The sequence below is a fragment of the Eptatretus burgeri genome, chromosome 12, assembly GCF_056783735.1.
Source record: "Eptatretus burgeri isolate ZD-2024b chromosome 12, Ebu_testis_v1, whole genome shotgun sequence".
In the NCBI taxonomy this organism is placed as follows: Eukaryota; Metazoa; Chordata; class Myxini; order Myxiniformes; family Myxinidae; genus Eptatretus; species Eptatretus burgeri.
The window spans coordinates 74828935-74843870 of record NC_140972.1 but is presented as its reverse complement, the minus strand read 5'-3'; the positions used below and the strand labels follow the sequence as shown (position 1 = coordinate 74843870).

At 44.9% G+C, this 14936-nt stretch overlaps 2 protein-coding genes across 2 annotated transcripts in view; both read right to left on the bottom strand.

Moving 5' to 3' along the window:
• LOC147015926 (uncharacterized) overlaps positions 1-11882 on the bottom strand; it is a 41413-nt gene extending 29531 nt beyond the window's left edge. The window contains exon 1 of the mRNA XM_085848547.1: positions 11543-11882. Within this exon, the coding sequence (XP_085704673.1) occupies positions 11543-11632 (90 nt within the window). The 5' untranslated portion in view covers positions 11633-11882. The remainder of the gene's footprint in view (positions 1-11542) is intronic.
• A 2356-nt stretch (positions 11883-14238) lies between these two features.
• The window catches only part of QDPR (quinoid dihydropteridine reductase), a 49415-nt gene continuing 48717 nt past the window's right edge, over positions 14239-14936 (bottom strand). The window contains exon 7 of the mRNA XM_085848549.1: positions 14239-14732. Coding sequence (XP_085704675.1) covers positions 14627-14732 — 106 coding nt within the window. The 3' untranslated portion in view covers positions 14239-14626. The remainder of the gene's footprint in view (positions 14733-14936) is intronic.

The following is a 14936-nucleotide window of genomic DNA, read 5'->3' as shown; positions in this document are numbered from 1 at the left end:
TTACCAGTATTATATACTACCCTCTCTCAATCGCACCCCTCACATGCACTGTGATGCATGCAATAATACATACAACCAGCAGGTGCAAAAACTCTCACAGGTCATACAGCTGGAAAGCTTCGAGTGGATCACGCAAGTTGGCTCACTCCACAAGCTTCCCATAATGCCAGCCAAGAATGGTAATGCAACCTGCTCTTCCAGAGCAACCAGCTTGTGCCAAAGTCCACTGGGCTAATGGTGTGCATTTGTATCCCAAGGGACAGGCAAACAGGTGGTTCTCAACAAATAAGCAGTACTCCTCTTAAAGGGTAGCATTGCAGACAGCAAGCCAACAGGTCGAGGGACGGTGGTAGACGAAGGAGTAAAATAAAGTGAGAGTAGATTTTTAAAAGGTTTGATTTCAGAAACACATATGATAGAGAAAATGGGGCCTGGAAACATCCTTTCACTCAGCACCAACACAAGGAAGGAGGGAAGTCCTATTGTCACGACTTATGTCGATGTGAACAGCGATTGTTCGAAACAAGGATTCAAACGCATCTTAATTAAGGAAACAGAACGCTTAGTACTTTAAGAAAAGAAGAAAAGAAATTAAGGAAACAGAAACAGAAGAGGGAAAACGCTTTGTACTTTCTCATCAATTGCCCCCACCTGTTCCAAGAGGTGAAAAACGTAATGGTGGGAAAAGCAGAAAACCAACTGATTACAGGTACAGAGTATAGTGCCAATGTTATTATGTGCAGAAATTAACGTGCTCACTTAAATTACACAGATGTTGCAAAATTTCCACCAATATCAAAATGAAAAAAAAACCCCGATGCGGATTTACAGAGAAAACAAAAACACAGCACGACCGCACCAGAAATGCAAAACCCAGGCAAAGACTGCGTGCTGGTGTGTGGCAGCCAACACGCACCAGATGTTTGGGGGCTATTGGGGTCAATGGAAAATTCCGAGGACATGGAGAGCCCATTGACTCCTCCAAATATCTGAATCAGCAGGGGTTACACAATTCTGGAAAAGGGACCTGAGTGACCCAATTTAACAGTGGTTTTGTTTTTTTCTTTACAAGAGTGTGGATCATGTTAGAGCAAGGTAGAACTGACTGTGGGACAAATACCAAGGGCATGAATGAACAAGAAAAGAGAAAAGGGAGGAGGGGAAGAAACACAAACTAACAAGTAAGAAGGTTGGGTGAGGGAAGGTAAATGGGAGTTATAAAAGATCATGGAACACAATTGGGGATGACAATTAAGAGATGGCTGTACACTGCTGACTTGAAGCCCTGGAGGGAAGGGTGAGAGAACAATCTCTGGAAGGTGGTGGTTCCATGGACCAAAGTGGTGAGGAATAAAAGAGTTGAGGTGTGCAGTAAGCCTGGATTTTGGAAGTTTAACCAGGAGGGGTTACTGGAACAACACGTGCTTTCTGGAGTACATATGGAGGGGGTTAGGGGAGGGGGGTGGTCGGAGGACAGAGAGAGACAGAGAGAGATATGTTGGAGAATAAATGGTAGAAAAGAGAGATACCACTAACCTGCCTGCAATGCGAAAGGAACAGGCTTTGTGCTTTAGCCTCATCATGAGTGATTCCAATCATTTTCAGAGCATTTGCTTCTACATAATCCAAGAGAGACCGGTGTGATGCTGCTGCACCAGCCGTATCAGCAAGCAGTACTCCATTGAGCTACAAACAAAGGCCTTCTTGACTGAGTATCTCTGATTTTACATGGAAAGACTTGGATTGACGGAGGATGCCCATTCTGCGGCTGGCTCAGGAAAGGTGGTGATGTGTAGAAGTTAGAGACAACATCTTTCAGTGGATGATTAAGGAAATAGAATGGTGGGTTTGTTTGTTTGATGATCCTTATTATTTTGTTAACACACACCTGTTCCAATTACCAACAACAAGAATCATAAGCTGTGCTGCATATTCAATAATTAATCTGATATTTATCAACAAGATTTGAGCAGAAACCAAATTTATGTATTTACGTTGTTTGGCACGTACAAGTACTGGATTGAAAAATTGGTTCCTGATCCAACTTTATGGATTTCAATTTCCTAAGGAGGAATGTGATGCCCCTACATTACGTTCAAATACATAAGGAAAATAGTGATAATTTTGATTTTCAAAAACCACATTGTGCCCCCCTATACACCCTCCCCTCCCCCACCACCCCCACCTTTACTCGCATTCGATAACAACCTATTCATAATACTCCCTACACTCCTTTTTTCTTTTTCTTCTTCTCTTCTCTTCTCTCTCTCAAAATACGCTTCATAGAGTGTTGGTGCCACCGAAGCGGCTTCCTGAGCTGGGTGGTTATACTGGGTGGTTTGCCATTGCCTTCCCAGTAGTAAGGGCAGGAATTTGGAATTTGTTCAGGATGCTGGCGAAAACTCACCTACTCTTCGCAAAGGACACCGTGGGGTCTTCAACAACCACCAACTAATGCTGGCAGACGGGACGCCCAGTTTAACATCCCTCGGAGGGACAGCACATACATTGATGAATCACCCTGCCCGTGAAACACCGGGATGACAGTTTTTAGCTGGGACGAGATTCAAACCCAGGCTGGACAGCTTAGAGGCGAGTGTGTGTACCTCTAATCTGGGCCATCCTGACAGCCCCCTTCGCACCCACTTTCTCGTGAAGTTGTTTTCTCAATTTAATTCCAAAACCTCTCCGCTTTCTCTTTCTTTCTGTACACGATTGAGGCTAATGGAAGAACGAAGTGCCGGAGGGTGAAAAGGAAACAAATGTGGAGCAGCAGGCTAACATTTGGATACAATAAGCAAGAGAATGAGTAAACAGATCGAGAGTGAGAGAGTATGGTTAATGGGGTTAAAGAAGATTGTGAGTAGGGATGGGGAATGCCAAGATGATAGTGCACCACCTGCTTGAAATCCTGGAGGAGAAAGACTGTTCCACAAATGGGAGAAAGAGAGGAACAAAATCCTTCGCAAAGTGAAAGCAAGCAATCGCCGGCACCCTGGCCAAATTCCAAATTCCTGGATTAGCAGCACTGTCACACCACCAAGCAAATGATCCTACCTGCAGTGATGACATGTGCTGCATAAGAAAGAAGAAGAGGAGGAGGAGGACAAGGAGGAGGAAGAGGAGAAGGAGGAGGAGGAGAGGTTTCTAGACCTGATATAAAGTAAAGTGAATACGTAAGCTTACACCTGGCATTACTCCTCTTGTCCTCTCCTACTTCTGCCCTCCCAAGTCGCAAGCTTTCATCACGAAACCCTCATCTGCTCACCCTCTCAAAGTCCAGCCTGGTTTCCTACCTGCATTAGCTCTTCACCTTATTCTCCAAATTGTGGAATCATTTCCATGTGTCCGTTGTCTCATCCTCCTCATTTCAGTCTTTCAATGCGCTCCCCATCATTACCACAAGCATTCACCCAAGCACGTCCACAATCTCTTCTACATACAATGATCCTTTCACATCCTGTTCCTTTCTGGGCCATTGCAACACATATCTGCATTATTCCTCCTTGTGTATGTCCCCACAACCCACCCCCTCCACCTCTCTAATATCTTTGGTAGTCCTTCAGCCTGCCACCCTTTGTCGTGTAGCTCGCCCATGGGTAAAGCCTGAAACCTCAGCAGCTTGTTATCCTTTTATGGCAAGTAACTTTAAACATTTTATTCTTGTGGTTTTTGCTCCTCCATGAACCTAGACACTTGCATATAAAAAAACACAAAAGTGTAAGTACTTCTCGGGAACAAAACTAACATGAAGTTACCAGCTCAGGAAAAAAAATCTTTGAAGAATTAAAGGAACATAATCCAACATAGTACAGCGTATAGCATGAACAGCACTGCGGCCTCTTTGCATCACTTTCTCTCGGCAAATACACACCACACCCTGGACAAAGCTACCACTGTGCAATGATCTCATGCTGACTGCAGAACCATGACGTCAGTCTACAAAAATACAAATGCACCAAGAAGGCAAAATGCCCGCAGGTGAGGAAACGCCACCAAAAAGTTCCAACGCATGAAAAATACTGACACGTAACAATCCTTAAAAAGTTTTTCCTTTTCAATCACAAATTGTTTCCATTATGTCAAATATTGTACAAGAACTCCATTTTTCCGCCAACAAAAATGATAACAATTGCACAGCAAGTACAAGAACAAGAAATATCAGATCGCTTGATCGTCTTCTTATAGTAACTGCGGATCTGAGATGGAAGGTAATTTCGGAGAGGCCAAGCTGTTAGAGATCCAGAGACAAATGAACACATCGAGGAACGGTGAAGGGACACGACATACGGTCAAACCCGCATTCTTCTGCAAGTCCAATCTGCCTAGCATGGTGCTCGATTCACGGTTGCATTGTCACCTTGTAACAACAGGTTTCCATTCAAATACAGAGGGAACAATGCATGAGGTGAATCATGTCATCAAGGTGTTTGTACACTACGTCAACAAGTAACATAATGAAGGGAAAGTCACCATCAGCAATTTCTACCAATAGAATGACACGAGTGCAATATAATGCTTCCTTTTGAAAACTGGCTTCAAGGATTAAAAATAAATTGACATTGGGGTCTTATAGGGTCTTACACATACGTGTCATCGTTCTAGGTGCCAGTAAAAATAAATATATATTAGTTCACGAGTCAGTAAGTGTTGGTTCACGAGTCAGTAAGTGACCACTATATTCGTTATGGTGTCTGTCTGTCTGTCTGTCTGTCTGTCTGTCCCGAGCATAGCTCCGTGGGTTTTGATCCGATCTTGATAAAATTTGGGTGCGACGTTTGTATCATGATCTAGTTGTGTTTTCCGGAGAATGGGCATGCTGCCCCCATTATGGGCGGAGCCACGCCCAAAAAACATGCGTTTTTTAGGGGGTAGCCGGTTTCAAGTTACATCTTCTCTGAGTGTATTTGTCGAATCTAGCAGGGGTTTTGGTATTTGGTTAGCCCAATGGTACCCGCATAGCCCCACGGAGCTCCATTTTTCATTTTCATCCCAAGGTCAAGGTCACAAGGTCACAAACTTAGAAAATGTCAAAAATATCAATAAATTGGGCATCGAGCTCCTAGGGTTTTCAACTGTTTCGAATGAAAGTCGGTATGCAAGTAGTGCTCTTCGAGTACTACAACTTTCATCATTTACGTTTTTCCCGATTCCCGCCAGTTTGCCCGTGGCGTCCCTTCAAAAGTCAAAAAATAAAAAACGCGAACCGTGTACATTGCTCGTGAACCATCGCCGTCTCCAGACTTGTGTTTTTTAAAATAAATTTTTCCTCCTTCCTTCTTGCTTGCATTTAGAATGTTGGAAACAAAATAATTTGGGTAAAATTGATCAAATCATTTCACATGAACCTTTGTCAAATGCTTATTACTTCTAACACTGAAAGTGCATGGAGGTTATGTTTTCACCCTGTCTGTTTGTATGTCTGGTTGTCTGAGCAGGATATCTCAAAAAGTTACGGACGGATTTGGACAAAATTTGGTGGAGAGCTTGGGTGTGTGACAGGGACGAATCAATTCGATTTTTGTGAAGATCCGGATACTATAATTTTTTCAGTGATTCTTCACCAATGAGAGATTGGGCCAAAAACGATATATAGCATGATATCTCAAAACGTCATGGATGGATTCAGACAAAACTTGGTGGAAGAGTTGTGTAGGTGACAAGAACAAGCCAATTTGATTTTGCTTAATGTCCGGATGCAGATCCGGCCCATCAGTGGGATACAAAACATAAATTGTTCAGCCTGGGGAGGTATATGCTCTACCAAGTGTCGTTCTACTTACAAACATAAGTTGAACATGTCTGCACGGTTGAGCATTTGCGAACCAATTGTATCCCGAATTGCACATCCCAACAGTGCTTTCCCACAAAACTTTCCATTCCACATCTATCATGGTGACCTTTGTTCATTCAATATTGCAACAATCCGGGGTCATGTATTTATTACGCATGCAAGCTTGTAGAATTTCACCATCCTGACACCCCAGACCTCTCCGTGTAAAAACATTAATCCATTTCAATTCCTCCTTTCCTTGTACTCTCATCATCTCAACCACCTTTTCCTTCTTCCTATAGTTCTCTTGAACACCTACCTCCCTATACCCTACCTTCCTTCCTTTTCCCCAGTCTTAAGAAAATTGAGTTTAAATGTTACATTTTCTCAGTTGAGCCCACAGCTTATGCATTCCAACCGTGGGTACATATATGTACTAATAAATGTGCATGTGTGTGTGTGTGCATTTGTGTGTGTGTGTGTGTGTGTGTGTGTGTGTGTGTGTGTGTGTGTGTCCTCCATATCTCCAAAACTATAAAAACCTAGCAGCCTGAAACTCTGCATGCATACTAAGAAAACTCCAAGGAAGTGCAAGAGTGAAAATTGGGAGTTTGGGTTCATTAAAACACCCCTTTTGAACATAATAAACTAATGGGCTTATTTAATTATATCCTCCATCAGGCAATCTCTGGCCACCTCGCTCTCTGGGGTCTTAAGGTGTTTCCTGGGTAACCTCGCTGGGGTCTGAAGCTGCCATGTTTTTTGACCTGGAACAGGCCAGAACGATTTCTTAGCGATAAAGTCGTTTTTTTTTCTCTTTCCTCACTCATATTATCGAATGCCTGTTCATCATAGCTGCACATTGCTGGGTACATTGCAATGCTTATAAATGCCCGGAGATTCCAGTGTTCGTGGCTTTGTTTCACTTCTGCATATGAATAAACGAAGAGAATCTCTTAAACTAAGCAAAATGACAAAATTTAAGCTCCAGACTTGAAAGTATCAGCAGTTCCGACTCCAAAAAGTGTTGATTTGTCCAATTCAGATATAATTTGGACATTCAGACATCGCTAACCAACCATTAAATTGGAGTGCTTTTACTTAGGTGCTTCAGCCACTTGCTGAGCATGGCGGTGCAGTTCCTATCCCAAACGTCGTGTTCCTGTTCCTGTCGTGCCCCGTCATCCTGAGTGAGCGGGTCATGCCCCATCATGCTGAGCGAACGGGTCATGCCCCGTCATCCTGAGCGAGCAGGCCGTGCCCCGTCATCCTGAGTGAGCCGGTCGTGCCCCGTCATCCTGAGCGAGCCGGTCGTGCCCCGTCATCCTGAGCGAGCCGGTCGTGCCCCATCATCCTGAGCGAACCGGTCGTGCCCCATCATCCTGAGCGAACCGGTCGTGCCCCGTCATCCTGAGCGAACCGGTCATGCCCCATCATCCTGAGCGAACCGGTCATGCCCCGTCATCCTGAGCGAGCAGGCCTTGCCCCGTCATCCTGAGCGAACCGGTCGTGCCCCATCATCCTGAGCGAGCCGGTCATGCCCAGTCATCCTGAGCGAGCCGATCGTGCCCCGTCATCCTGAGTGAGCAGTTTGTGATAAGCACGATCCCGACTGCATGAGAAGTTCCAAGGTGTGCTGGGAGTTGGAGAATGTCCTGAAGTGTTTCAAGGTCTATGAACAGATAATGAAGGCAGCCACTCAAGTCCCCATAATGAAATCCTCTTTTAAAATCCCAAGTGAATCAGCATCCATTTCATCTTCTGAGCCTTCAACTTCAACTGGACAGCCTGCCACATCTGAATATGCCTGCCTCAAGCAATATGGACTGTATCCAATCCCAATCATGCCAAAAAAATTTAAGAAGCAATTCATTTTAATGTTTGTATTTGTTATATACTGCATTTTTGCTCCTCTTCGCTCCCTCACCCCTCCCCCTTTAATATTACCATTAGCGAAGCGACAGGTTGTATTTGCCAATATATCTTAATAAGTGTGTGTGTGTGTGTGTGTGTGTGTGTGTGTGTGTGTGTGTGTGTGTGTGTGTGTGTGTGTGTGTGTGTGTGTGTGAAGCATAACATTCTCTCTGCTAACTTCCCTACCCCATATCAGTTGATCTTTCTCTTCCTCTCTTCTCTCTCTACATTCCTCCCTCCATCCCCTCCTTATACAGCACAACACCGTCTTCTCACACCTTTTCTCCCCCCTCTCAGTATTCCCATCAGTGAAGCGATGGGTGATATTTGCTAGTAATAAATAAATAAATGGCCCTTTACAACCAACTCAGTGGAATTATTCAATGCAATTTAATGCTCTCAACATGGCCATCTCCCACAGTTATATATGAAGGGTAGGGTTGAGGAGGTGGTGTGGAGGAGGGGGACAGGGGAGGAAGGGAGGAGGGAGGATTTCTCCCCAACAATGTCCCATTGAATGCGGAGAGAAAGCACCACCTCGAGATGGTACCGCTGGCACCCAGAGTTCACTGGGAAATTACTTCCCCCAAGGTCAAAGGGTGTGTTTTTCTGAAGTCAAGTCCTATATTGATTATCTTTTGTCTCTGTCTGCACGTGTGATTGTGTTAAGTTGTGTGACAGCTCTTCCATGTGACAGCAATTGTTAAATCCAAGAGTAAGCATTCTTAAGCAAAGCAAAGTCGAGATTTGTGTACAAACAAATGAAGAACCACAACAGGAAAAGCAGGCAGGAGTTCCAAAAAACAAATTATTCGGTTCCAGCGAGAAAAAAAGAAAACAAAAAAAAAAATAATAAAAATCGATGCCATTTGTTGTTTGTCCATATGGTTCCAAAATCACGTGGCCCGAAGCTCACAAATGAAGTAGAAACAGGTTCTTTCTGCTCATGGTTCAGAGCACATTACGCTGGCGAGGCCACATGGAAACGAATACTTTGTCGAGAAAATGAGACACACAAGTTTCCCTCGCTTTGAGAGGAGAAACAGGTGCAGTCCTTTCTGCAGTGATCAATTCTTTAACATGCAAATACGACAGCTGGGAATGGCGAAGGCCAAAGTCTGCACAGCATAGGTTTCAGAGAAATCCCCCAAAAACCAAACGTGATATGGTTCCACGTAAATACTATTTAACAATCACATTTGTAGTTTGTACACACCAAATGAAAACACAAAAAAGTACAAGTGCTGGACACCATTCAACCGAGAGCAGCCAAACACAAATTAGCTTACATAATTAGTCTCAGCTAATTATGCCACCAGACTCGGTGGTGTAATGATTAGAGTGCTTGCTTCCAAGTCTGGTGGTTCGAATCCTGGCCCGAATGACACCAAACTTCCTAAAATGGTACATGCTGCTTCCTTGCTCGACTCTCGGCATTTAAAAATGAGAGTTTGGACAAACAACCATTGTGCAGGTTTTATGGGTCTCATGGCCTCTTCTTGCATTGAAGCTCCATGGAGATGAACAGTATATTACACCCAGCACAATCATTCCAGATGATGAGATGGTGCATGAAACTACCTTCCTAAAAAAAAATAATAAAAAAATATAAAAATCCAGATATTAAATAAATCCCAAAACTCAATTGAATGGAAATGGCACTCAAACGTTGCAGAGTAGTCACCAAGATGGGAACGAAGTGTGGTCTCAGACCTCCATCTTGGCTATGCCCTGCAGATATGTCAATCCACCGACTCCTTGTGTGTGGTGTGTGCGTGTGTTGTCTCGTGCCCATCCCTTTCAAGTGCTGCACATAACCACTTCAGGCTCCCCCATACCCACCCCTACTCATGATGCCCCCTCTACCCCCCCCCACATTTCCTTCCTGCCATTGATGCGCAACATCTTTGTCTCCCTGTTCCCCTGAGCCAGTCTGTGTAACCTGCTGCCCACTGTCTTTAGATCCTCCACGAGCCTAGGTTTCTGAATACAAAAAAAAAATAATTAATTTCCACCACAACCACTTGCGCTTCATCCCTCGAGTCCATTGTCATTGTATATAGACAGACAAAGGGGTTTTTGTCGTCATAAGCTTGGAACACGCATAATTTGACCCGGTAGTTTTGCTGTTGATGTTAAGTCGCATGAATCGCATCCCGTAATACTACATATTCCAATTTTAACCATAATGCAGACTTGAACCTGGTAAATGTTACTCCTAATAATATGAACATGTCCGAATTTCTCACGAGCAGGTTCAAACTGCCCAGACCTTTGGCGGCATCCCGAGGCCAATTCTGAAATATTAATCATTTCAAGGCGAGAACTTTTGATCTCAGTGCAATTTCGACACGTTGAAAACGTTCGTATTTTGAACCATTCAAATATTTTGAAACCATGATCTCACTTTCATAATTTCCTTGCAACAAAATACAAGATGTGCTTTGCTTCTCTTATTGACGGCGGATGATTTAGAACGACGTTGCCAGTGAAATGAACAGAACATTTATAGTAGACTCGGGGGCTTGGTGGGCCATTGGATCAAATTTCCATCGGTCTTCAAGTCCTCGGGTGTTTATGGCTCGTCCGAACAAAAACAATACATTTCCCATCCTGGAAGCCTTGAAACCCCAAGAACAATAATTAGAGGTCTTTCCGGGTCTTGGTAGTCTTAAGGGTATTGCGGATCTTCAAAGGTCAAAGGAGTCTCAGCAGTCTAAAGAAAGCCTGGTGTTGGCTCAGTGGTTATGGTGGCGGCTTTGGATCCTCGGGTCCTGAGTTCAAGCCTCGTCGGCCGCTGAATTAATACACCAGGGGGTTGACTCAGCCCGTCATCCTTCCGAGGTCGGAGAAATGAGTACCAGTTCCAGTGTGTGTACCGGTAGAGGGGACACTGCATCAGCAGCACAGTCGTGCTTCAAGAAATGAGAGCTACCCCAGCAGCTAAGCTGCCATACGACCACCACCAGCAGTTTAAAGGGTCAACAGGTTCATTCCAATAGTACGTAATTAATATACATATAAAGCATGACACATATATATATATATATATATATATATATATACGTTTTTTTTAAGGTTATTTAGTGTTAAGAGTCAGGACTTGGTGGATCCTCCCTCCCCATTTTGGTAACTCTTAACACGGTCGGTCCACTCAAGGGGGGGGGGCAGTCCCCAACTCAGAGCCGGCTCTGCCCAGTAACATCCAATGAGGACCCTTCCCCAGAACCAATGAAGGCCAAACCATCACCAGGCAGACTCCGCCTTTATTCTATATGACCACGCCCACTTTTCTCACCTCCTTCCGCATTGACTGCAATTTACTCTTCTTCTCCGTGCAGAAAGTCACTGATTTTTTTTTGTTGTTTTTTTCCCCTTTCACCATCGCAACACCACCAAACTACAGACAGCTGACGTAATCCCAATTAAACCGTCCGTGGTTCAGATTCACCACAACGATACTCGTTTCCCGTTAAATCGGAGCATCGGTTCGTGTTTGTATCAAGACGAGCAAAGCATGGACGTTTCACTCTCGTCAGACACTCGATGTCCGAGTCACAAACCCCCTTAATGTATTAAAAAAAAAACACCAAAAAAAAAACTCCTTCATTTAGTGACTCGTTCGACTATTTGGTGCAGACAGTGTGGAAAAAAAAAACCGTCGGACAAATCACCACCTCACATCGACATTGCAACAAGTCGTGAGGTGGAAGGTATTTTTTATAGATATATATTAGACAAGGTACTTCATGTCCCGAACCCTTCGGTGTATTCGAGGCACGAACGGCGGACAGGAGCAAGGATGCCGGTGAAGACAGACAATGCGAGCGGATGTCCATAGAGACACAAACTCACGGAAGCGAGACAGCCGAGGTTGAGGAACCTCCCGGCTCCGGGCAGAGCAGCGATGACGCCCAGTAGGACACAGACGAGCGTCGTGTCCATGGCCTTGTCCGCGCCGGGCCCAGCCGAGCCTGTGACGACCCTCACTGATGACACCACAGGAGCCTTTTCACCGCTTCCCTCCCAGCACGGGGCCAGTCGAACCAGCCTCCCGCCTCCCTCACAACCTCCTCCCCCTCCCCCTTCGGCCCCTCATTCGCTCCCAGGCTTATCTATCCAGTATCTCCACTTATCTCCCTTTCTCTCTCGCGTCCCGTTTTTCTCCCTGGATTTCCATTTCGCCATCTTTCCCCCCCCCCCCGAAAAAAACCGCTTCCCCCGTCACGTCGTTGACGAGTGTTCCCTTTCCCACGGAGTTGTGACGTGAAACCGTCGCGAAAAGTCCCAAACGGTGCGTTTGATGTTTCTCCGAATGGAACATGAAGTGGAAAACTCGATGTGTTTGGTTTTTACAACAGTTTAGCGAGTGCGACGATTCCTTCAGCTCAGCGTTTGAGTGACGTCACTCGTTGAGCTCCAACTTGTATCCCCTAGTTACGCCATCACCTGGCCAGACGACGAAAATCAGCTTATGTAATATTGAACACGAATTTTGTAAGAAATATATATATAAAAAATGTGGAATCAACTCGTCACTTCGAGGAACTTCAAACAGGAGGCCGGTACATTAGGCCCATCGAAATCTCGACAATGGTTGCCAACCTATGGTTGTGTGTCCGTGCTCTACCCTTAGGCCTTATCAAATGCTGAGCGTCATGCGAAGCAAGGCTGGTGGTTTAACGGTTAAGGTGGCCGGCTTAATATCTTTGGGTCTTGAATCGGAGTCCCTGTCCATCTATTAAATAACACCTAGTGGGTTGACTCAACTTTTCATCCTTCCGTGGTCTGCAAAATGAGTACCAGCTTTCAGGTAACAGGTAGCCTGATGTTGGTTCAGTGGTGAGGGTGGCGGCTTGGGATCCTAGGGTCCTGAGTTCAAGCCCCGTCAGCTGCTGAATTAATACACCAGGGGGTTGACTCAGCCTGTCATCCTTCCGAGGTCGGCGAAATGAGTACCAGTTCCAGTGTATGTACTGGTAGAGGGGCACTGCATCAGCGACACAATCGCGCTTCAAGAAAATGATGCAGCCAAACAACTCCATGCAAGGCAGCACAGCACATAACCATTTATTTATGCCATTGGTATGACCTCCCAGACCCTCTCAATCTAACCCTTAAGCCACCAAAGCTGGTTAAAGATTAAACGTAATCAAATGTCTCATTGGTGACCTCTTGAGGAAGTTATAAACCAGGAATGGTGCTCTGAAACTCGAAGGTAGGTACCAGCTGACTCTTGCAAAAGCTTCCATTGTCACCTTTAATTACCACTAGCGTACCCAGGACAACAGGAACGCAGCAGTGAAAGGTCAGGGGAATGAAACATTTCACATAATGGTAAGTGAAAGACTTACTAGCAGAGAGAAAAGTATACAACTTTCAGCAAACATGCTTTACGAATAACCTTTTTGTGTTGTCTTTACCCATTGATGGAAGACCGCACGAATTGGCATGGAGAGATCAAAGTCTTGGGGGAGATGAAACACGTGCGCTCCTTGCTCAACGACGAGGCTTTGTGGAATGGTAACTGCAGTGGCCACACAAAACAATGCGACTTGTTGCACATGTCGGGCGAAAGTTGGATGACGTTTCCAAAACGTTTTGATTTGGTCATACAGCAAGAAAACATGCTTAAGTCAGATATTTAACTCCGCCACCGAAAGTAGACGGAGGTTATGTTTTCACCCGTCTGTAAGCAGGGAATCTCAAAAAGTCATGGATGGATTTGGATGAAATTTGATGGACAGGTTAGGTGTGTGATAAGAACAAGTCGATTTGGAAGATCCAGAGAATTTTAAAAGTGATTCTTCACCAATGAGAGGGTACCAAAAACGACACGTTAAAATGTTGGGGGTGGATTATGACAAACGTTGCGGATGAGCTGGTTGGATGACAAGATCAAGCCAATTAGAATTTGGTTCAGGTCTGGATCCCGATCTGGTCTATCAGGTCAAGTCAGGTCAGGTATGGGAGCATGCGCAGGAGCAGCGCATCGCTGCATCCACTTTCCGTCGGTACTCCAGGGGCCTCCGTCGAGCCATCCCCCAGGCAGATGTTTGGCCCATCCCCATCTCCTTGAGATGCTGATCAACCTGCTACAACCACGAGGCACGTGGTCGGCCCATTGGCCTCCTCCACTCACGAGACTCCCTCGCTGAGAGAATCTGGTGAGCAGGATCAGCATCAAGAAAACGAGCCACATGTCTGTACAGCCACAACTGACGCTCACGGACTATGCAAGTAACAAATCTCATTCGAGTCTCTCTCAGCAACCGATCGTTGGACACAAAGTCCGACCAGTGATAGCCAATGATTCTCCGAAGAGACCTGGTACCAAAGGAATTAAGTCTCCATCTCAGATCCCTGGTCAGAATCCAAGTCTCACATCCATAGAGCAAGACTGGAAGCACCAAGGACCAGAAGAGGACCATCAGTGGGATACAAAATGTAAACTGTTCAGCCTGACGTAGTTATGCACTCTACCGAGTGCCGTTCTTGTTGCATTTGTATCTCCCTTAAAAGCAAAAATAAAGTTTATTTATTTGAAAGGATTTAGTGCACTCAGGAGTTTTATTTCACAATAAAAACAACACATTTCACTGAGAATGAAGACACAATGACAGGAGATTGGTACATTCTTGGATCTTCTCATATTACAAGAGACAGTTAAATTGATTGCGGTCATGTGAATCTTGACGAGGCCATTATCCTCGATTTATTTTCACATCATCAGAACTGGCATCAGGGAAGGCAAACTCATGGCAACACTACTTCAAAATGTACACAATTTCATTACATTGCACAGCCAAGAGGCTTGACAAAACACCATCCACATTCGATGACTATTCCTGAAAAGCAGAGATCTCAAAGGTGTTAAACGAAGCGGATGTTCGGACAAATGCCAAAAAGTATTAAACTCGAGGCCACAGACAGGATTACTTAGAGCTGAGCAGGAACAAGCTCGGTCTTGCCCGAGGTTGTGATGAACTGGATGAGACTGCCCGTAGTCGGACGGCCTTCCCCGACTGCCCACTGGTGTAGAATCCTGAGATGCACAGGTGCAACATTATCAACATAAAATCAATAATCAACGTCTTCAATTACACGAGTGCATGGTTGCAGTCCCATGACAATGTATCAATGGGAATTGTAATCCATTATTTGGTAACGAATGCATCATGGACGGGTATTCAATTACGAATCTGACCCACTGGACGCATCATCACCAAGGCATGTCTGCGTCACCAAT